At 46.8% G+C, this 24,263-nt stretch overlaps 1 protein-coding gene and 1 long non-coding RNA gene across 3 annotated transcripts in view; one reads left to right on the top strand and one right to left on the bottom strand.

The window, feature by feature from the left end:
* LOC144304502 (uncharacterized) overlaps positions 1–4,213 on the bottom strand; it is a 52,834-nt gene extending 48,621 nt beyond the window's left edge. The window contains exon 1 of the long non-coding RNA XR_013371450.1: positions 3,994–4,213. This is a non-coding gene — a long non-coding RNA (uncharacterized LOC144304502). The remainder of the gene's footprint in view (positions 1–3,993) is intronic.
* ITGA6 (integrin subunit alpha 6) overlaps positions 3,897–24,263 on the top strand; it is an 81,680-nt gene continuing 61,313 nt past the window's right edge. For both annotated transcript variants that reach the window (XM_077883028.1, XM_077883029.1), the window contains exon 1: positions 3,897–4,142. In XM_077883028.1, coding sequence (XP_077739154.1) covers positions 3,961–4,142 — 182 coding nt within the window. In that variant the 5' untranslated portion in view covers positions 3,897–3,960. The remainder of the gene's footprint in view (positions 4,143–24,263) is intronic.

The following is a 24,263-nucleotide window of genomic DNA, read 5'->3' as shown; positions in this document are numbered from 1 at the left end:
GGCGCGATCCTGGAGTCCCGGGATCGAGTCCCACGTCGGGCTCCCTGCATGAAGCCTGCTTCTCCCTCCTCCTGTGTCTCCGCCTCTCTCTCTCTCTCTCTATGTCTATCATAAGTAAATAAAAATCTTTAAAATTTTGTTTGTAGAAGTATCTACTGTGATTTTATATTCATATTCTTAGGCATTCCTGTCTGTCTTCTAATCAGCCTTTTTGGGAACATGACACGATTTTGTCATAACTGGATTTGTAGAGCCCTTCTTGCAATGTGCACACACATACACACACATGCCATGCCCTATGTGGTCAGCATGCCTTTATCATGAAGTTAACTCTCTCCATTTGCCTCCAGACAAGTGTCTTCTTATCTCAGATTTATTTTTTGCATTAAAACTATGCACCTCCCTCCCCAGGTCTCTACTTCATAATTTTTAGGTTTCTTGCTTCTTTCATTTCTTCTCCCCAGAAATGGACAATATCTTCAGCAGATCCCGAAAGACCTCTACATCTCCCGTCCGCAAGGTACTTCTCTCTTCTGTTAGCCTGACCTATTTCCATGGCAATGACAACTGATTCACAAAACGTGATTATTACAGTTAATCAGGAAAAGCTGACAGTCTTCAAAGAGATTCTTGTTAAGAGTCTGAGTTTTATTCCACTTCAAGTATGTTTGGCATCCTAGGCAGGAGATAGGTGAAAGGTAGGAGTGTGGTTGAAGGTTTTCCATCTGTGATGGGAACTCAAGACACTCCGGAACAAGTCTCTCATCCTTAGTTTTCTTTATCCTTTCCTTTTCCCAAACAAGCATCGTTGAATTCAGCAGCACTCTGTACTTAGTTGCTATTTTAAATTTAACATTATTTAAAATGTCAGTTTGAGCACAATCAATATTTGGGATCAAGGACGTAACTGGTTATTCAAATGTCATCTATTAAAGGGATCTGGGGAAGGGAGCAGCAAATGGTGCAGAGAATAACCCTTGGAGGAGAGGAGTGATATTCAGTATCATGAACAGCTGCTATGACACCCGCACACCCAACCTAGCAGCACAAAAGCTTAAACCTCTAGTTGCTGTATTGTGGGGAAGCTGGTGAGTCCTAGGAAAGTGGCCACGGTGGGGGAAGTTGAACCTGGGGAGCTCAGGACAGAGCTTTTATCAACCAGTTTAGAAGTATTTCAGTAACCATTACAGCCAGGTCAGTGGCTCCCACTGGGTACCAGCCTGCAGTGAGGGTCACTGTGATCTAACTGTAATAGCTTGGACCTGTTTCTCTGCCCATACTAGGTGTTCAACATGAAGAAAAAAGGATATCTTGCTTGAAAAATCATAATACAGATGTTTCTTGGTTTACTCGATTAGTTTCACAATCTTATCAAGATTATTTTGCATTTGTTAAAAGACTGTGATCTCCAACATTGTCTACTGACTTTGAACTCACTGCACCCCACTTTTGACTATAGTTGAGTGGAGTTATTGACCGGCAGAGGAGTGGGACATGCCCCTCCTATGCTGAGGGACTTGCTCTGGCAGCTGTTCCACCCGAGGACCCTTGATGAGGCTTAGGCAGCAGTTTTGTGCAGTGTAGGCTGCTCCCTTGGTACAAATATTCCTTTAGGTGAAGGGCATCCCTATCCCTACACCACATGCACACACAGAACTCCAGGTCTTCCCTGGGACTGTACTCTGTTTCTGTTTTTTAAAAGATTTTATTTATTTGACAGAGAGAGAGAGAGCAAGCACAAACATGGAGAGCGGCAGGCTGGAGAGGGAGAAGCAGCCTTCCCCCTGGGACTCGATCCGGGGACCCTGAGACCATGACCTGAGCCAAAGGCAGATGCTCAACCAACTGAGCCACCCGGTGCCCTCTGCTTCTGTTTCCAATGCAGGGATATCAGATTGCAAGGCAGGCTCCTCAAGGCATTCCGGGAGCCTACAGACAGGCACTTCTTAAGCTTTTTTAATGCCATGGGACCCTTTTGTCAGGGTGCCAAAGACCATGAATCTCTTTTCAGAACAAGGTTTTTAAAAGCATAAAATACGTGGGATTACAAAGGAAACCAATTATCTTGAAATACAGTTAAAATGTAAAAAACAATTTGTATTGTAGCAGTATGTGTACTTTTTACTTTTTTATTTTTTATTTTTATTTATTTATTTTTAAATTTTTATTTATTTATGATAGTCACACAGAGAGAGAGGCAGAGACACAGGCAGAAGGAGAAGCAGGCTCCATGCACTGGGACCCCGACGTGGGACTCGATCCCGGGTCTCCAGGATCACGCCCTGGGCCAAAGGCAGGTGCCAAACCGCTGCGCCACCCAGGTATCCCTATTTTTTTTTTTTTTAAGATTTATTTATTCATGATAGACACACACAGAGGGAGAGAGAGAGGCAGAGACAGGCAGAGGGAGAAGTGGGTTCCATGCAGGGAGCCGGATGTGGGACACTCGATCCCAGGACTCCAGGATCACACCCTGGGCCCAAGGCAGGTGCTAAACTGCTGAGCCACCCAGGGATCCCCTATATATACTTTTTTTTTTTTTTACTTTTTAATTAACCTATTGCATAACAAGATCTAGCAGAGGGTCTACCTAATAACCACTGTAATCGAAGGTATTGTAACATCTATGATGTGATGTAAAAAAAACCCTGTGGTTTCTACTGGAGAATAAGTCATAGGTCCTTACCCTACTGCCACTGTGTTGTGTTGCCTACATTCATAATGGAAGGAAATGCTAAATGTTAGAGGCTTAGTGAAATGAAAAATGTAAATTTTTTGTCACCGAAATCTCACAGTACCCCTGAATTCTCTCTCCCCTGCCCAAGAACTCTTGCCAATAGTTACCCCAGAGGTCAACACCTCACTGACCTCACTGGAGGCCACACCCCATGCTCTGGAGGCAGGAGGCTTTAGACCACCCACACAGAGCTCTGAGCTGCCTCCTGGCCAGGATCTAGTCCTGCGAATCTGGGGGCAGGAAAGAAGGGCCCCCGAGCCCATAGGTATCAACTTTTTTTTAAAAAATATTTTATTTATTCATGAGAGACACAGAGAGGCAGAGACCCAGGCAGAGGGAGAAGCAGGCCCCATGCAGGGAGCCGACGCGGGACTCGATCCCAGGACCCCAGGATCACGCCCTGGGCTGACGGCAGATGCTCAACCGCTGAGCCACCAGGTGCCCGGAACCCTCTTAATCCCCCATATCCTTTACAGTCGAGGAGCTGCTCCTGAGCTTCGTTGCACCCAGAAACCAAGTTTTGAACTGCCGCGCCCCGTGTGACTCCCGCCCGGAGCTCTCCTCGCCGCCGGGCACATCCTGGGTGCTCGGGGTCAGGGCTGGGCTTGTTCTCTGACGTGCGAGGAGAAGAGCCCCCGCACCGGAGCGTTCCGCGGGCCGGGGTCACAGCCGCGCTCCGCTGCCTGCATCGTGCGCCCGGGGTCGGCGTGGACGGCTGCGGCCCGGGGGCTGGACCGCGCCTGCAGCCCCCCCGCCCGGGGCCTCGTTGGCGGAGCCCCCCCCCCCTCCGGCCCGGGGCTCCCGCGGCCGCTGCGGGGCCAGGTGGGCGGCGGGGACGCGGCGGGCCGGGAAGGTGCGCTGCGGGCGGCGGCGGGAGGCGGGCGGCGGGCGGCGGGCGGCGGCGGGGAGGGAGCGGAGGGCAGGGCCGGGGCGGGGCCGGCGGCCTCGTCACTTGATAAAACGCCGGCGAGTCTCCAGAGAACAACGGGCTCATTGAGCGGAGCGGCCGGGAGCTGCCCGCGAGGGGGAGCGGCCGGCGGCAGCGCGACTCGTCCCGGGGGTGGGGCCGGCGCGGTGGCCCGAGGAGCCCCAGGCGGAGGCGGCGGCGGCGGCGGCGGCGGCGGCGGCGGCGGCCTCGAACCCGGCCCGAGCGCAGGGCGCCGCGGCTCCCGCCCGCTCCCCTCCGCTCCGCTCCCCTCCGCTCCCCTCCGCGGCGCCGGCCCATGGCGGCCGCGGGGCGGCTGTGGCTGCTCTACCTGTCGGCGGGGCTCCTGCCCCGGCTCGGCGCCGCCTTCAACCTGGACACCCGCGAGGACCATGTGATCCGGAAAGCCGGGGAGCCCGGGAGCCTCTTCGGCTTCTCGCTCGCCATGCACCGGCAGCTGCAGCCCGAGGACCGGCGGCTGTAAGTTCCCGCCTCCCCCCCGGGCGCCGGCCCGCGCCAGCAGCGACCCGGGCGCGCCGCGTTCCCGCCCGGATCCCCGCCCGGATCCCCGCCCCGCCCCGCCCCGCCCGGATCCGCGCCCCGCGCCCCGGGGAGCCCCGCCAGCAGCCCCGCCCGCCGCCGCGCCGCCCCCGATTCGGCCCTGGAAACCCGAGCCCCGCGGACCGCGGCCCCGCTGCCCGGCGGGACTGCCCTCGGCCCCGGGAGAGTTTACTTTTTTTTTCTTTTTGCTGCTTCTCTTTTAAACAAAGTGCTTCCCGGCGGTCCTTCCCCGCGGGCACGTTTGCCGGGACCCCGGCAGGTGGCACGCTCGGCTGAGCTTCCCGCGTGTGTCCGGGGCGGGGGCTGCCTGGGACCGCGGTGGAGAAGACCCGGGCCTGCCCCGGCCCCCGCGACACCGCGCGCCCCGCAGAAGTTGCACAGCCACTTTGCATCCTGCCCTGCGTGGGTTTCCGCGCACGGCGGGCGCTCCTGCGGGAGCTGCTCTTCATTCCTCCCCAACACCCCGTTTTCAAAAGATGGAATTGACCAAGCACCTGTTCGCACGACTAGATCAGCTGCAAAAACAAGACCCTCGGAGCGGGTCCCCGCCCCCCCCGCCCCGCCCCCCGCCCCCCGCCAAGGCCCCGGAGCGCCCGGCGGTGCCCGAAGACCCTTCGGGCCTCTGCGTTTTGCAGGCCCGAGCCCAGGGGTTAAAGCAAAAAAATATCCGGTCTGGGCCCGGGCTTTGCAAACATAGTTTGGAAGACAACCCCCTCCCCCTCCCCTAGTGTAGCGGCGCTCCTCCCGGGAGAAAGTGGAGACTGGCATAGCTTAGCCTCTCTTTTTCTTTCTTTAGACAGTGTTTGGTTCCCACATGATCAAACTATTTAGGCTGGAGAGGGGTTTGGGAGCTTAGTCCGCCTTGATCGCTGTGGGCCTTCATTCTTGATCTGTGCTACTGAAAAATAAACTCCGAGGAGTGCCCTCCTCCCCTGAGGCTTTGAGTTGAACCGAGGTCCTTCCAGGACCAACAGACCGGAGAAAGCAAAGTGCAGCCACCTAAAGAGAGGACTTTGTGTTTATGGGGGGCCAGTGGGACTTTAGAGCTGGGGGAAAGAAAAAAAAAAAAAACAACCCTCTTGATTTCTGCAACTAAGAATTTTGAAATTGGTGAATCCTAACGTCAGGTTTTTCTGATAACACCTGCTAGTGAAGCAAAGAAACGGGTGGGGGGTGGGGAGGCTGCGGGCTGGTGGTCTGCAGGGCTGGCCAGCTGCTTATCCTCTGCCTTCTCTCGGTAGAAATAATTGTTAAGCTATAAATCTGAAATGAAAGGTGGTTTCTGTTACCTCAGCTAATGGATGATGTTTAGTGTCTGAACACTTAGGAGTGTGTAAATGTGCATCCACCCATCTGGAGAGTTTGAACTGGTTAGTGCAGCGATGATGTGGGCCGGGAGAGGGAATACGTTCTGCTTGATGGTCCCTTGCCCCTGACGCCTACGGGGTGCGATGGCTTCCTTGGAATAGTTGTTCAAGCCAGCATTGTGAAGGGGATGTATTGGGGCAAGAAAATATCTTTGGGATGGAGACTTGCAAAATGTGATTTTAGCCAGGAACCTGTCACTAAGCAGCATACTTGCTAAAACCTGTTACTGCTCTTAGAGCTGCTGCAAGTCCTCCTGTGGGTAAGAATAAGCCTGTCAGTAGAGTCTGCCTCCTTCTAGAAATGCTCTGCTTAGGAGGCTGACAGAGGGGAGTGGCCGATCACACCCGGGAGTGTATCTTTCCCTAGAGCTTAGAGTGTGGCAGGAACCACCTTGTAGGAGGCTGTGGGGTATGTCAAATTCTGTCCCGTTCCCTTCTTTTGGTAAAGTTCCAGCTTCAGGAGCAGCCTTGGTCCTCCCAGGAGAGCCAGTGCATACAGGCCGCGATCACATCAGTTGTCACCGTTGTCTGTAACTAACGTGGGTGTAAGTAACAGTCAGTGAGGTTGAGAGTCTCACAACTTCTGGTCCAGTGTCCTCAACTCTGCACTCTATGGAAAAGTTCAGTAGGCCCTGCTGAGAGCAAGAGACCTGATCCTTCTGGTCCATGTAGCAGCTGTTAATTTATTTTAAGCCTTAGTTTCCTTATCTGTAAAATGGAGATATTACTGCTTAGTAAAGTTGTGAGGAGTTAAGAGACCGTATGCACAATGCTTACTTCCTGCCGAGCATGGGTATTTGCTGACTAAATGGTGGCTATTAATGGTGATGAATTGGGAAGCACTAATTGAATTCCTACTGTGTGCCAGCTACTGGACAGGTGTTATCCATTCCGATTCTGACTGCCAAAGAGCAAAGCCAAAGTTTGTTGTAGGTGGGGTAATTGATAATTTAAATTCTTAGTCACATTTATGAAACCCATGTTCAAAGCAATTTAACTTTAATTGGCCTTAATTGGACTGATAAAGTAAATTTGCTGAACAAGGGACTTTATTGAGGCAGGAGAAGTAAAGATGTGTGGGAATATCAGATGAGTGCACTATTATAGGAACTGCCATAGGTTTTCACCGGTTACGTTTTCTACAATGCTATTTAAGTATTTAAATACCATTTTGAACTCTAGTTAAGATTTTATGACAGAATAATGTATCTGAGAGCCTTAGAACGAGTTGGGTGTTCCTAAAACTTTGGGGACTGTAAAACTGAACTAGAGACTGTAAAACTTCACTCAGGTTTTTAGACTGTGCATTAAGGAAGTTGAGACTCCAAATGATGATGAGATCATTTTCTGAGTTACAGAGGTCAGGGTCTGTGCCCCTTGGGATCTTTCATTTCATTTAGGTCAAGGTTGAGTTACCAGCCCTGCCAGGTAGACCGTGTGGAATGATGTCTGTGGGTATGTCCATTCTATGTATCATCACTCAGATGTTCTGGAAGGAGCTGAATCTGTGTTTGACTATTAGGCAGAACAGAACCTAGAAGGAAGAAATCTGTAAGATATTCTTAGAGAGCAATTCTGGGTTTTTTACCCTAGTCCATTATCTTATTAGGGAACTTTCTGATCATCGTCTTCTAGAGGCTCTCCAGGCCCATTGTCCCTTCTTCTTTTTTAAGATTTATTTATTTGAGGGGGAGAGAGCGCGAGGGTGCACACGCAGGGAGAAGAGCAGAGGGAGAGGGACAAGCAGACTCCACGCTGAGCACAGAACCTGACAAGCTGGATCCCACAACCCTGAGATCATGAGAGGAAATGGAGTTAGACTCTAAACCGACTGAGACACCCAGGCGCCCTCCCCAACCATTGTCCCTTCTATTCTGACTCTGATATTTGCTTTTGACTTTTCTCAGACTTGTGATGCTCCTGCCTTTAAAATCATTAACTAGTTATCTAGTCATAAAAGTCATCTCTGTGGACTGGCTGCTTTTATAGTTGAGGAAACAAGCTGAAAGTTAGGAAATGCCTGAAGTCTCACAAGTGCTTCAGCAGAGTCTTAATAGAATCTGGATTTGAACTTGGTATTTCTGACTTGTGCTCATGCCATCTCCTAAAGGAAAAGTTAGAAATGTCCTTCAGTCTTGGAGAAATTGGCCAGCATCTGCATTTTGGAAATGTACTGTGTTATGTTGATTTATTAGACTGCTTCCCATGTAAATCAGGCCTGTTTAAATATCTCTGCCTGGACTCTCTTCCAGTTGACCCTTATTCCAGCTGGCCTTGGATTAGCTTCTGGGTCCTTCTTTCTTTGAGTCTTACTCCCTCCTCCCTCCCCTTCTGAAAAAGTCCAATGAGGGGTGAGTGGAGCCAGCCAGGGATCAGAGCCACATCCAAGATGTGTACCTAGGCACTTGCTTCCTTGCATTCATTCAGAGTGCCATGTGGCCCAGGGCCAGCATCCAGGGACTGGTGCTCGGTCACCTTGAGTCCTGAGAGTGGAGAAAGCACCAGAATGGGCAGGGAGATTTAAAGGAGATCTCAGGACTCCATGAGAAAGAGAAATAGACCAGCTTAATTTTAACACAGGCTGACGTGAGACCATCCAAGTACTGACTTAGGGTTTGAAGAAACGGATCAGAGTACTCAAACTTCTAATTTGTCAGGAAAGTCAGGTTAAATGCTCATGTAAGATTTTCCATCATTGTAAGGAAGCAATTCTCATGCTTTTCTTGGTTGTGTAGCACTTTTAACATAACAGTAATATTAAGATTTAGTTTAAGCTTTGGTAAGTAACCAAGTAGAACTCAAACTATGGCACATGGTTATCCTAGGACCTTGGCTTATATTACCGAGGACAGGGTTGGCCAATGAATTATTTGGCACTGTCAAGAGGGAGAGTAGAGATATAGTAGAAAATACTATTGTATGCTTAGATGACCGGGTGTGTTTTGTGTGGAACACTGATTATGTTCGTTCTTAAGATGGGCTGACTGAGAACCAGTTTCTCCAGAGCCAGTTTAAATTTCCCCATGAAAGCCTTTTGAGCCCAGCCTACACTATAGCAATTTCTTCTTCCTTTGGATGTCTGTAGCACTTAGTATCACATGTTTGACAGTTCTGATGATTTCATGTTTAACTGTCATCTACCATTTTGAGAGGATGAGCCAATATCTTCCAACTGGGTTATATAGGTTACATGAGGGCAGGGGTTTTAGGTTCATTTCTTTGCCTGATAGCACCTAGCTTATGCCTTGCAAATACAACAGAGTCCTATCATACACTCAATTTAACTTGTAAAATCAACTCTTTCAGCTCAGGGTACAGGGAGAAAGAAATTCTTTGCCTTAAGCCTTTGCCATTCCCTGCTCATAGTAGCCCCTGGGCTCTGCTGCCCTGAGGGGAAGGGAAACTAAAGGCATAATCCAAATAGACACCCAAGATGTTAGTTCTTGGTTTTTGAGTTCTTGAGCACTCACCTCCCCAGCTAAGGGATTTTTCATGGGTGATTTTAAATTATGCTTGAGTTTTTGCTTAAAGGGGAACTTGAGAGCTTAACCTTAGGGATACAGGTTGCCCTGCCCTGCAGTGGGTGCTCAGGATTTGTTGGTAGTTAGAATGAGACTAGATGGAGAGGATAGCTGTAGAACAAGATCCTAAAAGCACTCGACAAGGGCGTGTAGGGGTTAAATGGGAGTAAGCATGTGAGTGTACTTGGGAATTGATTGCTAAAGCTTTAGTTCAAAGCTAGCAAGGGAATCCTGAATATGTGTAACTCTAGGGGAGTCTTGGGAAGCTGCTGGCCTCCTCCAGTGAGAGCTGTGGAATAGTGATCTGGTTGGGCCTTGTGTCAGAACCAGAGTTCTTGGGAAAGGAGTTAAGACCCAGCCCTGCTGTAATGGGCACCAGGGGCAGGGCCAGCCCCCCTGTTTCTTACCCTTCTGAGTTTGGATGCAACTTGAAAATCAAATAACTTTATATCTACAAGGAACCTTGGGGATTCTTCAACTTGCTTGGTTATCAGGGTAACTTGGGGAATTGCCTTATAAAAATATATATATATTTGTATATACTTCTAGGCTCAGCCCAGGTCTGCTGCACCAGTTTCCATAGATGAGATCCAAGAATCTGTTTCTTAAAGTTTTCTGGGTTTGAGCCAGATGAGTTCTCCTTTTTCACATGAAGGTAGCATAATGTAGTGGATAAGAGCAGACTCTAGAAGTAAAGTGTAGATCCCAGCTAGAGTTTAGAGTCCGCTCAATCAGATTCTGCTCTGCCACTTATTAGCCATGACATTGTGCAGAACATCTATTAATTCTACACCCAGTTCCAGTGTATAAGGGTTTTTCCCACATACCACCAGTTGCATACCTTCCAGTACCCAGTTGTGACGCTGTCTACCTGGAGATAGCATCAAACCTTATAGTCAGTCCTACAGGACTCTCTCTCACTTCAGATGCCAGTTGCAAGTCCAGGTTGTCCCTTGTGCTTGTGATGGATTGCATCCCCCCGCCCCCTCCCTTGGGTTCAATTAATTTGCTAGAGTGACTCACAGAACTCAGAGAAAGTTTTTGCTTGCTAGATTACTGGCTTGTTATAAAAAGGTACAACTCAGGAACAGCCAGATGGAAGGGGTGCACAGGGCGAGGATGGGGAGAGGACACTGAGCTTCTATGGCCTCTCCAGCTGTGCCACCTTTCCTAAATCTTTACATGTTCAACCCAGAAGTTCTCCAAACTCTATCCTTTCAGGTTTTTAAGGAGGCTTCATTACAGAGGCACGAACGATTGTCATTGGCCATTGGTGATTGACCTCAACCTCCAGCCTCTTTTCTTGCTGGGGGTGGGGTGAGGATGGGGGTGGGTGGGACTAGAAGTCCCCAATCTTCAATCAGCAGTGGGTTCTCTCTCGGCAGTCAGCCCCCATCATTAAAGTGTCCTAACAGACCTCATTAGCATAACAAAAGGCACCTAAATTGTTTTCATCTCAATAAATTCCAAGGGTTTTAGGAGCTCTGTGCCAGAACAGTGGCACAAGACCAAATATATGTATTTCTTACTTCCAATCACAAAATCTAAACTTTCTAGGCTCTCTGCACAACTGTAAAGAGAGGATAAGTATATCTTAGACTAGTCCTGACCAAGAGTAAGCACTTTTTGTGTTTGTGAAATAAATGCCAAACCAATGCTTTAAGAGCTGATGTAGTCACGGTGTGTCTTTGGGCAAGTTGGTTCTCAGTCCACATCTTCCCTGCTTCCTGGACTGAACAGCATATAGTTTCTCTTTTTGGGTTTGATTCTGATCATGGTTAAGTGTACATCTTCCCTTCCATTCTATAGTGACCATGGTTGGAAGGTACATCTCCAAGGAACCATGCCTTGTAGCCTACTGCTGCCAAGCAGTAGAGGAATACCAGTTGGGTTTCAGGGCAGGTGAGGTGCTGAGTGGGCAGTGACTTTGTACACAGGATACCCAGGAGGGTAGATTGTGAGGTTACAGGGTGGAGTTAATGAGGAATATCAATTTCCTGGTTTCCATTTCTTATCAGACCTTTATGACTTTGGAAGTATCCTCCTACCCTCATCCCTTGGAGACTGGGTAATTTGCGCTACACGCAGGGCAGGGTTGGTGATGATTTATTTTCCCGGTCCTTTGGTGTTAGTGTATGGTAGGTAGGTCTAGTTGTACAAAGCTGGGTCTGATTGTTCACAGCGAAGCTGCCTAAGGTTGAAGATGCACGGAGTGTGGAAGTAGTGTGGTCTAGCAGATTTTTGTTAAACCAGCACTTGGAATTGGAAACAGTGATCCCTTGGAACTAAATCAAGAGGCTAATTAATTGTTAATTAGCCCTGAACTGGGACAGGTAGATTGGCTCTTCACCAGTGTTGGTCCCTGGTAGCCTAATAACAGGGTGGAATGATCACCGTCTAATCTGCTGTTGTCTGGCATTTCTGTTTGGGTAAACAAAGCAAGACAGTTCCAAATCTGTTTATTCCACAGTTGGTGAGCTTGTAGAAAGACTGCTTGCTTTTGCAGGCCACAGTGTTGTCCCAGACCCTCCCCATATCTCTCTCTCTCTCTCTCTCTGACTCACATGCTGGATTCCAGTGTTGGATACTGCTATCACCTCACCTAATCCCAAATTGGCAGAAAGACTCTGGAAAACTTTTAAGACTCCTAAAACCAATGAAATAGCAAAGAAGGCTGTTCTGAAGTAGGGGGAATGGGGAAAGTATCACTAAAGCAACTGCAGAAGGCAAAGGCAAGTGACACGGAGCCATGTTTGCTTACATGTTTGCTAACCAGCTACATGTATTTTGCATGTCACACAATCCAAAAATTACTTTTCTTGAAGAGCCACCTCAGATACAGTATAAGAAAATGTTTTTTTATTTTTTCATTTTTTATTTTTTTTTTATTTATGATAGTCACAGAGAGAGAGAGAGGCAGAGACACAGGCAGAGGGAGAAGCAGGCTCCATGCACCGGGAGCCCGATGTGGGGCTCAATCCCGGGTCTCCAGGATCGCGCCCTGGGCCAAAGGCAGGTGCTAAACCGCTGCGCCACCCAGGGATCCCATAAGAAAATGTTTTAACAAGATATACTTCCTAAGCCTGGAAGTACAGAACTAAAAATAAACTTTGGAATCATGTGAAAGGGGCACATTGGTTAGTGATATGAAGAATAAACAGAGCACAGAGTAATGCCTATTTCTCCAAGGTCTATGTTTGCTTTGTTTGGTGATACCAGTGTCACTATAGTTTCTGAATTTTATAAAGGACATTGATTTGTACTGACGTTATGTTAAGTGTGGGTATAGGGAGAAGTGTACAAAATGATGAACATTTCACACCCATAAGGGTTGGATGGCACTTAACTGTAGGTCTCCTGAGCCAAATAACCTCTTGCCTTTGCAGAGTTAGGGGCCTTTCTCTTCAGGACCTACTGCTGTTGATCAAGTGGTCACAGTGTTCTGTGGTCCTGCTGAAGCAACATAATCCAAAATTAGAGGATCCTCATTGAGGTGAATCACAGCCAGAGGTGTGGGATGGTTCCTGGTGTGAACGGACCACTTGACAGCAGTAGGAGTTTGAAGTCCTATTTGCTAAGGAGAGTAAGCAGTGCTTCCTGGGTCCATTTCCCACTGAGACATCTATCAGATGATGACCTGTCCCCCCCCACCCCACCCCCCAGCTGGCAGTGTAGAACTGTCCCTTGAGAACAAAGGTATTTTGAAGTGAAATGGAAATGTTTAGAATTGTGCAAGGCTTCGGTGAAATTGGAGATGGGTAGGAAAAGGTGTTTAAAATATGTGGGGCAAATGCAAGATGTTGAAAATCAGTTGTCTAGGGCTTAAGCAATCCTGCTTTGCTGTGACACAGATAAACCCAAGAGTTTTCAAACAAGGAAAAGCTTAAAGAGGTTCAGATGTGATTAGATGGGTAAGCAGAGACTTCATTCTAGGAGAATGACACTTGACCCCGAGGCCTCTGGCTGCTAATGAGACATGGCCCAGGTGCCAGCTTAGGATAATACTCAGAAAAAGTTGAGAGTTGGCTTTATGATCTGGGTGATGAAGCAGTCTCACATGAACCCACAAGTGCAAGAAGAGATGGGTTTGGACACTGTTGGGCTTTCTAGAGGCCCAAGGATAGAGGACCCAGAAAAGATGGTCCGAAGCTCAAGGGAGGACTTTGGGGGCCAGCTGGAAAGTGTTTTAATACTCAGCACATGGTAAAGCCGTATTAGACACCATATCCAAGCAGCCGGTTTAGAAAGAAAAGGATTTCCTAAATCTTATATTGTATTTAGAAAGGGTTCAGGACTGGTACAGAGATTAACTGAGGGTGTGGGTGTGTGTGGGGAGGCATCCTGGGTCCCCCACTCAGCACGATCCCAGGAGGTGAGGGCTGCAAGATGAGGATCCCTCAAGTTCAGCAGCACCACCAGCCAGAAGCCATCTGGGAAGCTTTGTCACTATCCTGGGGTAAGAAATTGATCTTTTGTAGGCTAATTTATTTCTATGTATGCACATTTATACATAGATGTGTATTTTATATTTCAGCCTAAAAGAAAGTAGGGATTTTTATCCTTACTCGAACATGAAGAATAGGTAAAAACTTGTTAAAAACAAAAAAACATTCCCTTGAGGGAATGTTCTGGACCTCTAGAGAAACCATAACCAACTTTTTTAGGGGGTTTCCTATAGAAATAAGTTCAACAGATACTCACTGAGCATTTATTGCATATTAGGCACCCTTCTGGTGCTGAAGATAGGGCAGCAAACTAAACAGATAAAGTCCTTGTTTAGTTCTAATGGGGGAGACACAAAATAAATAGGGGGATTATGTTAGATGGTAGTAAGTGATACAGAGGTAAAGAAAGTGGAGAAAGAGACTGCAGAGTGGTTGGCAGTAGGTCAGCCAGGGAAGACATCACTGAAAAGGCGAAGCTCCAAGCCACATTAGTATTGGGAGGGGAATGAGTGTTTTTGGCAGCAATCACACGGAGCACAAAGGCCCTGGGGCAGAAGCATCCTAGCAAATTTAGAATAGCAAGTCTCCTTGGAGGCAAATTTTGTAGAGCTTTATAAGTCATTGAAAGACTTTGGCTTTTACTCCTGATTGCCATGAGAAGCCTTGGAGAGTTCTGAGAAGAGTGATACGTTCTGATTTAGATCTTAGATAGTTCTCTCTAGCTGCTAGATGGAGCATAAACAAGGAGGAGGGCAAGGATAGATGTAGTAATATTAATTAGGAGGCTCCTATAATGATAGATACGAGAGGATGGTAGTTTGGACCAAGGTAGTAGCAGTGAAGATATGTGTTTAGATTCTAGATATATTTTGAAAGTAGAGTCAGCAGGATGAGAGTAGAAAAGAATGTCTTTCAGGATTTTTGGCCTGAGCACCTGGAAGGATGAACTTATCCTATGATGGTTTAGGTCAGAGCATAAGAGGAATGGATTTTAAGAGATGAGTGGGAGTTTGATTTTAGACACGTTAGGTTTGAGACGCCTGGGCATCCCAGTGGAGGTGCTGAGTATGCAGTTGAGTGAGAACCTGAAGGTCAGTGGGGAAGTCTGGGTGGGAGATACAAATAGTGGAGTCCTGAGCCTCTAGGACATATCTCCAGCAGGGGAGCCTGATGCTGAATGAGGTCACCGAGGGGGCAGGGGTAGAGACTAAGGGCAGAGCTGTAGGGCACTCCCATGCAGAGGTTAGGGAGATGAGGGGCCCTGCCAGTAAGTGGGGGAACTCTCTGTGCTAACCTGGAAGCCATGGGATGGAGGCAGTGATCCATGAGTTGTGTCCGTGACCCTGAGAGCTGATCCCTGGGATAGCACCGTGGAGGCCACGAGCAGCCTGGTCAGAGCACTCGTAGAGCCATGCCTGGGAGCCATGCCTCGTGGATGGGTTAGTGAGAAGAGGAATTGGAGACAAAAAATAGGAACTTCGAGTTTTGTTGAAGGGAGCAGAGCAAGAGCTAGAGGAGAAAATGGGGTCAAAAGGGAATTTTATTTGTTTTCATGTGGAAGCAAGTGACAGTGAGCTGGGCTGTTGATGAGGGTGATTCAGTAGAGGAGGAAGCATGAATGCAGGCGAGGAGAGAGATGCTGGTGTGATGTGGGAGGGGTGTGCCAGTGGAGGGCTTAGCACCCTCACGGGAGCACAGGTGACTCCTCACCGTACAGAGTAAGGGGGCTCGGGTGTGGGCAGCTGGTGCTTGTCCTGGGGGGAGGCGGTGGGAAGTTTTTTCTGATTGCTTCTAATTTCTCATCAATAACCATCCTCCATAGCCCTCCTTATGTGTGTAGAAGTTTGCCTTGTGGGGGCAACTAGAACTCTATTCTAGAGATAGGGGGATGTGGGGTTTGAATCCCAGCTTCTTTACATTCCATGGATCTGACCTTGGGCAAGTTACTTCGCCAGGAAGGAGGAGGTGCTAACAGTACCTGCCCCCTGGGGCTGCGGGGAAGAATGGTGAGGATGAAGCACTTAGCCGAGCACCTCCAGAGAACCTCAGCCCCTTGAGGTGAATAGGTGTAGAATTTCCCCCCCTCCCGCGGAGCTTTTGTAGCTTTCCAGTCTGGAAGGTTGTGGACAGCAGGTGGTGCTCTTTGGGGGCAACAGGTGGAGCTGCCCCGTGGACTAGGTGGGGCCACAGCCGTACTGGGGGTGGAGGGGAGTCATAGGCCGATGGCAACTATGGCATCACCTTGAAGAGAAGCGGGAAGAGAAAATGCCAACACATCAAAACCTTTAACCATCTCCAGTTCCTCCTGCCACGTTTGAGTTGCAGAGAGCTCAACATAAACAACATAAACAGCTTTTTATGTTGTTAAATTCTTACAAGGCTCATGTTAGGTGTTGAGAGAGCATTGCTCCCCCGGGAGTATATGCAGCTGCAGGATCGGGTACTGTCTAGGATGGCATAGTGTCTGTGTGTCCGTCATCGCCCGCCCCAGGTAGACCTCAGGACATTGACCGGTAGGTATGTGCTGTGCTGTGCAGGGTCCAGGAGCCCTGCGGCCTTGCTTCCTGCTCCTGGGGCCTGGTTGATTGTCTTGTAATCCCAGTCAACGTTATCTAGTGTGTCATGGTGTGTATTGAGTAAAAGTGATGCATGGCCCTGTTGAATTGTCAGGAATGTAGAAAACCAGGCCTTTGGGTTCCAAAATACTGCCAATTTTCAGTTTTTTTCTTTCAAGATAAGTGGTATAAGCTTGAGGTAAATCTGAATCTGAAAGGAAATAGAGTATCTCTGAAATTATGCAAGAGGATGACTCATTAGGACCTTAGCATCCATTGCCCTGGGGTGTGGCACAAATTAATTACAGCACATCTCCCTGAGGCAGCATGGTGGTGAGTGTTTTTTCTTTCTTTTCTTTCTTTCTTTTTTTTTTTTTTAGTTATCTCTTTGTAGTGCAGAATGGATATGTGTAAGTTTTTCATATAAAACCTGAGGCTTTAAAGACCATTCAAGCTTTTGGTGGGCATTTTGGGTTATGCCCCCTGTACACCTTTACCTTCCTCTGTCATTTAGTGCTTTTTGTGGAAATGGTTGAGAAACAACGACCAGCCCAAACTCTTCTCTAAAGAGGGACAGCTAGGATTTAGAACAGTCAAGTGACGCTTAGGTCATGGCAGCGTGGGCCCAGTCCACCCAATGCTGTACTTCTACATTTTGGTGAAGTAGCCTGCTCTTGGAATCAATCCTATGCCACACAATCTTGCCCTTAATAGAACAGTGTCTTACATTTTTAAATGTCTCCCTGGAATAGTGATCGCAAATATATAGGTACTGTTGCCCTTGACCCGCGCTCATTGGGGACGCTCCAAATGACCATAACACTTTTTTCATCCAAGTCTCAGAATTCTCCAGGTCAGCATAAGTTAGCCCCTGCTGCTGAATGGGTGTCTGCAGATAAGACAACACCTGTTTGCCTCCTTGGTCTGGCTAAATCCCCTGATATGGAAGGCACTCACTCTATAAATGTCTTCCTGATGGATCTTATCCCCACTGGTCTGAGAGCTTCTCAAGAGCAAGGCTGACAGCTTGTCCATCTGGGGTTCAAATTTAATTGAAGTGGGTACCCAGCAGTACTGGTTGAGCTCTTTGAGTTGATTTAATTTCCCAGATACATTAAAGACTTCTAGAGAATAGGTGGTGGGATGATTTTTTTCTTTCTTTTTTAAAATTCTTTTTTCTTTTTTTAAGAATGATCTTTACACTTGGAGACTTTTTTTTTTTTTTAAGTTGTGGTAAAATACATAGAATGTAAAAATAGTTAAGATGGTGAATTTTAGGTGTGCAGTTAACAGTTCAGGAGTGTTCAATACGGTGTTCAACACGGTGGTGAACGCCTTGGCCCTTAAACATGTTTTGGGGTGTCCAGAAATCTGAATGTCCGTGTTAATGTGGCCATAAAATATTGATAAATTAGGGATGCCTGGGTGGCTCAGCAGTTGGATGCCTGCCTTGGGCCCAGGGCGTGGTCCTGGAGTCCTGGGATCAAGTCCCACATCGGGTTCCCTGCATGGAGCCTGCCTCTGTCTCTCTCTCCCTATCTTTCATGAATAAATAAAATCTTAAAAAATAAAATTAACAAAAGGATAGGAAATTCTTTGATTTATTAAAAAAATATTGATAAACTGAGCTTAAAATAAAATAACTAAATAGAGACTTGTGCTACGTCCTGTCCTCTGATAGGACATTCTAATGTCAGTTGGTTGCCACAGATTTAAACACGGAACACATTTAGGGTAGGCGTTAGAAGTCCCCTGTCCAGCTCACATGCGTTTCCCAGTTTGGGGAAGGACTGCTGCTGGCGGCTCCTCAGCACCTGTCCTTTGCAAAGCCAAAGTTCTTGCTGTCTTCAGCTTCTGACCCAGTGGAAGAGAAGATTGCAGCAGATACAAAATGCATTCGTTTGTTCCCCGCTTGGTCTTGCTGCTCTTGCTCCCTGACTCAGCAGCTTTAGAATGAAAGCTCTATCTCTGTGGCCACCGAGGTCCGGCTGGAGCTGAGGTTTGATCGGACCATGGCACGTTTCAGGTTGAAGTTTGAAAGGCAGTGGGTGTGTGCTCAGGGAACATCAGATTAGACTTAACAGCTGTCCCTAGTACTAAGGCCCTCTTTAGCTTGTCTTCCACATTCTTTCCCTGTTCGTGCCTCCTACCCCCCACCTCACCCCACCCCCAACATTCTTTCCTTGTTCCTGCACCCCATCCCCCCAAGCCTCCTTTGGAGCCACGTTCATCTGTTACCTGGGAGCAGCTTTATTTTCTTTCTCTGTTCCTCATCTCTTTGATTTCCTAATGACTAATTTCTCTATTGCCTGGATTCTATTTAGTTTATTAATAGACCTTTTATTCTTACTGATGTGTTTATTATGGAATTTCTTTTTATTTTATTTAGAGAGTAGGGAAAGGGGCAGAGGGAGGGAGGGAGAGAGAAGGAGAGCTAATTTCAAGCCATCCCGGGCGCTGAGCCCAGAACCCAACACGGAGCTCGACCTCACGGCCCTGAGATCATGACCTGAACCGAAAACAGGAGTTGGACACTTAACCCGACTGGGCCACCCAGGTGCCGCCTACCATGGAATTTCTAATAAGCTACTAGGGAACTGTCAGAAGCTCGCTGATGGTTCTGAATTGTGGGCCGCCTGAAGGCAGAGAGTTGGGTCTGATTTAGCTGTGCTGGCCTAGAGCTTTAATGTGGAGCCTGGCACATGGCAGTCCTCAAAAATAAAACAAAATGCTTTAAAAGAAATCTAGGCCCCTGCACCAGCCTTAGGTGTTTTCATCGCTACAGAGAGAACAGATATATTCTAGTAATGTCATCCAGTAATGGTTTTGTGGATTTCTTCTGCATCGGAGCTATTCATCACCTACTGAAGTTGGGAAAGGAACCTAGTAGATGATCTAGAAAGATAGACTATCTTGCTCATTTTATAGATCAAGAGGTGGAGGCCTAGGATTTGTTGTAGGTCATGCAGCCAGCCGCTGAGAGAGCTGCTCCTACATCCCTCCTCCCTGCTCACTTCCTACACTTGAACCCCTGTCTTCTACCTCCACCCCCAGGTGCTTCTGTTTCTACAAAATGTCAGCAGAAGCTTAAGCAGATCTGTTCACATCCCACCAAGCTTCTCTGAAAAATCTTTTCTTATCAGAAAGAGCTGCCAACTCAGAAAGAGTTGCCGAGATAAGATTTCTTGATGAGGAACTGGGCCTGGATTTGCCTTTGACCACAAATTCAGGAGGAGTTGTGTGTTCCCTGCATGAATCCCTACCCCATCTAGTTGTTCCTGGACAAGGAGTCCTAGTTTGCTTCCCTCCTGTCATTCATGCTTTAGATTAGATGAAAGGTGAGGTGCCTGACTCAGGCCATGACTCACTCCCGCCCCGCCCTGTGGCCAGTGGCTCCTGCAGGGTGGATGGCCAGCGTCCATAGCACGGGAGCCAAGGCGTTGAAGCCCTGCGGCTGTTCATAAATCGTGCTGACCGCACTTTAGGTCTGTATGTTGGGATGCCCCTGAATGGGATGGATTCGATCCCTTCTAACGGAGGCCCTGAGGCGTGCGAATTTTGTGTCCATGTCCCCCCAGAGCTGAGCCGAGCTGTTGTCTGTGTCAGCAGGGCTGTGGGCTTCGAGGTGGATGCGCCTTCCTCTCTGGCGTCACTGCAGCTCACTCGGCAGCTCCCCGGACTGTAGGGTGGGAAGCTTGTCTACCCTCTCAGCTGCTTGGCTTTCTTCTCCTCCGTATCTTTCAACCTCTGCCCTCCGTGTGAACTTTGTTGTAATGCCCAGATGGCCAGCACAGGGCCTGGAGTGCCGGAGGTAGGGGTTATATGCTGCTTTATTGATGTGGCCTCATGCCTCTGGAATGGGCTGTAAAAATCAGCTTTGACTTTTGCCTGCCCGTAGCTGCAGACGTAAAGATAGCATGTGTGAGCTTGCCTTATGCAGTTACGAGGTTTGCTTTTTTCTTCATGACTTCTGGGCACGGATTTTAACCTCCCTGACTATCTCTGTCGTTTACTCTGCAAGACTTCCAACGACCCAGTGTCCCATTGACTGATGACGTTATTTAAATGATTACATTTAAGTTTCTTTTCAATAGGTAGTGTAGTCACATGGTACAAATATAAAAACTACAAAAAGATATGGAGTGGGGACGCCTGGGTGGCTCAACGGTTGGGCATCTGCCTTTAGCTCAGGTTGTGATCCTGGGATCTGGGATCGAGTCCCACATCGGGCTCCCCGCATGGAGCCTGCTTCTCCCTCTGCCTCTCTGTGCGTCTCATAAATAAATAAGTAAAATCTTAATAATAAAAAGATGTAGAGTGAAAATCCCCCTCCTACCCCTGGTCTTCAGTTGCCCTGTACTTGCTGACGTCAACAGTGGTTACCTAGTTTTTTGTCAACCCTTGCACAGGTACCTCTATGTTTATAAGCAAATATATACATTTTTTTTACACATATAATAGCACACCATATGTATTTTTTTGCACCTTGCTTCCCCCCCCACACCCTTGGCATGTTCTAGAGTTTGTGTGAGGTTGTAAAATAAAGTGTCCTTAGTAGTAGTATTAATGTCTGCCTAGTATTCAGTTTTAATGATGAACCATGATTAATTTAACTAGTCTGGATTTCAGCAATTTCTAATTGTTTGCTGTTAAAAGCAATGCTGCAGTGAAGAACTTTGCAACCCTTTGCTTTAAGTCGAGGGCCCCTTCCTAGGGCAGTGGTTTGCCTAATGCTCTTAGAACGAACCAGGCTGATTCTCGAGGAATGACTGGCTGCTCTCCATGACTATCACAAACGATGTCCTACTGTCCGATACTGTCACAGGCTACTACTTTGGGGTTACTGGAATCTTCTCAACAACTATAATTGACAGTCTTACACTCAAGCTGTTAGATTCCTGATGGCTTCAGCGTGTGTGCCCCACTTGTACTGAGACTTGCTTAAAAAAAAAAAAAACTTGAAAATTAGAGTGGCTCATTGGGATAAGTGTTAGCTGAACACCAGCAAGAGCACGTATGGTGCTTCATCACTACATCAAGGTTTATAGTGTTGTTTGATGTTCTTTCATTTGATCTTTGCAACACACTATGAGAAAATTTAGAACAGTTTTACAGATGACACCCGTAAGTGGTACAGCCAGGATTTGAACCCATCAGGTCTTCTAGTAACTCCCATGGTATTTCTAATGATGGTTTTGGCTTGCTAGTCTGTTATGGGGCAGATAAGGAGGCATGAGCTCTCTGGAGGTTGTAGCTGCTACAAGCACATACCATGTACCGTATTGTGCTGATAATGACAGATCCAAGCAGGACTGTCGTTCAGCCGGTGTATGCCAGTGAAGTAGTACTTGGTGTTAAGCTGTTGAAATACTTCTGTTTGAGAAGAAGTTTTGCCTCAGTCACCCTGAGTATCCATCAACACTGCACTGGCCGTTCCTCCTATAGGACACCTGCTTTCCCCAATCCCATGTTGCCCCACAATCCAGCAACTAAAGGCGAAGTGTGTTAACACAAAGGGGCCTCTGGGATGCAGCTCCCGTGCTTTACCACCTTCTGTGATTAATTGGTTTCCAAGCCATACTGGTGCTAAATATTTTTCAAATATTTTTAAATGTAGGAGTGGAGTAGTAAACAGTATGAATACTTAGGAGTGTAGCTTCCATATATATATTTATATACATACACTTTTGAAAATTTTTTTTATTGTTCACAGTATCTGATTTCTAAATCTCTCTCTCTCTCTCTCTTTAAACCTGAACGGCTTCTTTTGGCTTAGCATTTTTGTTGTTTATTGGTTTGCTACGTATATAAAAATCTGGGTAGCTGGTTTGAGGTGCCAGGGAACCAGAACTCCCTCTCCCTGTTGCTCCCCCCCCCCCCCATGTGTAGTCTCCACCTCCTAATCCAGGAGGGCAGCATCTCTGTTCTAGGTGGGATGAACAGTAGAGCCAAAGACACATGAGCAGCATGGTACTTTGTCATGTATTATCCCCTTTAGCTGGACCAAGTTCTAGGTCCTGTCCAGCTGGATAAGGAAGTTAGGATGAGCCATCTTTATTCAGGGTGGCCTTGTGCCTAGGTAATCCTTTCACTATGGAAAAAGGGGAGAACCAGTCCTGGGTCACAGCCAGCAGTGTCTGGCACAGCTACTAAGCCTCTTGTTTCAGTTATCTCATTTAGAAAATAAACTCTGCGGTATTAATTTCCTTTTCCAAACATTGAAAAATTTGGATTTCCTAAGCTGTTGGAATAGTAAAATGGATATGGTGACTTACCAGGTGTGTGTTTTTTAAATATACTTTTTTATCTTCCTGGTTTTTAATAAAAATATGTTACTGAAGACTGATGGGAAATGAAAAGTCATTTTTTCCTTTGCAAATAAACTATTTGGTAACAGCTTTTAAGAAAGACTTTAAACATTTTTTTTTAAATTTAAGAATTAGCACTGATACTGAGGCTCAGCACACTTGGCATATAAAAGCCTGTTTGGTAATAACATATTCAAATTGAAAATTATTAAATATAATAAACTAATCATAAAATAAACTTCATTTAATTGTGTGCCCACTGTGTGCCAAGCAGTGTGTCAAGATTGAGGATGGGAGGCTGGGCTCAAGATCCAGCTCATATAGTTTCTTAGACTTGGTTTCTTGAAAGGTCAGGTCACTAGAAGGACAAATGTGATTCTGTTTGGCAGCTGGAAAGTCAGGTATCTGATAATTCAGAAACATGGGAAGTGATCAAATGGCACATTTGACAAGGTCAAGCAGCTGCCTTGTCAAACTGAAAGAACAGTTTTGCTTGGAGACCTTTCATTTTTCCTTTTCTTACTGCAGTAGATAACAGCATTTTTATTATAATTCTTTGAGTGGGGACTTACCAGTGATGAGTTGCTTGAGCAGTTGAAAAGTCCTTTCAGTTAATGATTTTATTTTTAAAACGAGCTGGTTATATATTGATAACCTATACTTCCTCAATTTTTGTTGAGGTGGAAATCTTGGACATTTTAAATATAGTCTTGCGATTTTTACCTTGTTGGACGCTAATTGTATTTTTCCTTGAGATTATTTAAATTCTTATTGTTGGGAGATTTGAAGCCAGCGTTGAACCCAAGTCACTCCAAAAAGTGATGGAACCAGAATTCCTTCTCCACACCCTCTCCCATTTGCTGGTCTGACCACTCTTGTACTCTTGTGAGCCATTTAAATAGTTGAAATTGGTGCCCTGTCTTCACTGTCCCCTGTCCCCATAGATGGTAGAAGTTTCTGAGCTGGAAGATGAGATGAATGTTGTGGATAATAAAAACACTTTCTGCTTTGAGTGTTTCTTTATTACATGAGCTCGCTTGTTCTTGGTCAGAGACACACCTATCATAAAATGTCCCCAGTCAGGTAAGTACGAGAACCTTCAGGTCCAAACGTCACAGGAGTTTCACAGTCCCTGGAAACTGGATTTAGTTCCAGCATGTTTCTTCAAGACAGGAAAAAAGTCTTTTGTAAAATATTTGGATAGCCAGGATGAGATGACCGGTTTTGTGGCCCATGTAAATGTGGCAGGTACTCTTTGGCATGGAGCTCAACACACTTTATTGACCTTAATTGTAACTGGCCATGCTCTTGTAAAAATTTTTTTCTTTAGGGTCAATAAATGAAAGTGCTTTAGTGATGTTATGCAATCAAGCAGAAAGATTTGGGGTGTGGTGATTTAGAGCAAGATCAAGGAGTATGGGGCACAACTCCTCTTTGATCACTTACCAGCTCTGTGACACTAGATAAGTTACTTGTTCTCTCTGAACCTGCATCAACATTTGTAAAATAGGTGGTGATAATCATATCTGCTTCTTCATGAACTCAGTGCCTCCTATATAATAAGAGATGATAGCTGCCAGTGTATTCCTTAAAAAAAAAAAAAAAAAATTAGCCGGAGAGAGCACAAGCAGGGGGAGGGCAGAAGGAGAAGGAGAAGCAGACTCCTTACTGAGCAGAAAGCCCCACGCAGGGCTTGATCCCAGGACCCCGGGATCATGACCTGAACTAAAGGCAGAGGCTTAACCTGCTGAGCCAGCCGGGCGCCCCACTACCAGTGTATTTTTAATAATAGCTGGTTTGCCTTAATTTGCAGGTCGGATATGTGTTTATGTGATTTCTTGGAA

Source organism: Canis aureus, chromosome 34, assembly GCF_053574225.1.
Source record: "Canis aureus isolate CA01 chromosome 34, VMU_Caureus_v.1.0, whole genome shotgun sequence".
Classification (NCBI taxonomy): Eukaryota; Metazoa; Chordata; class Mammalia; order Carnivora; family Canidae; genus Canis; species Canis aureus.
The sequence above is the reverse complement of the archived record's forward strand: the minus strand, read 5'-3'. Positions and strand labels throughout refer to the sequence as shown.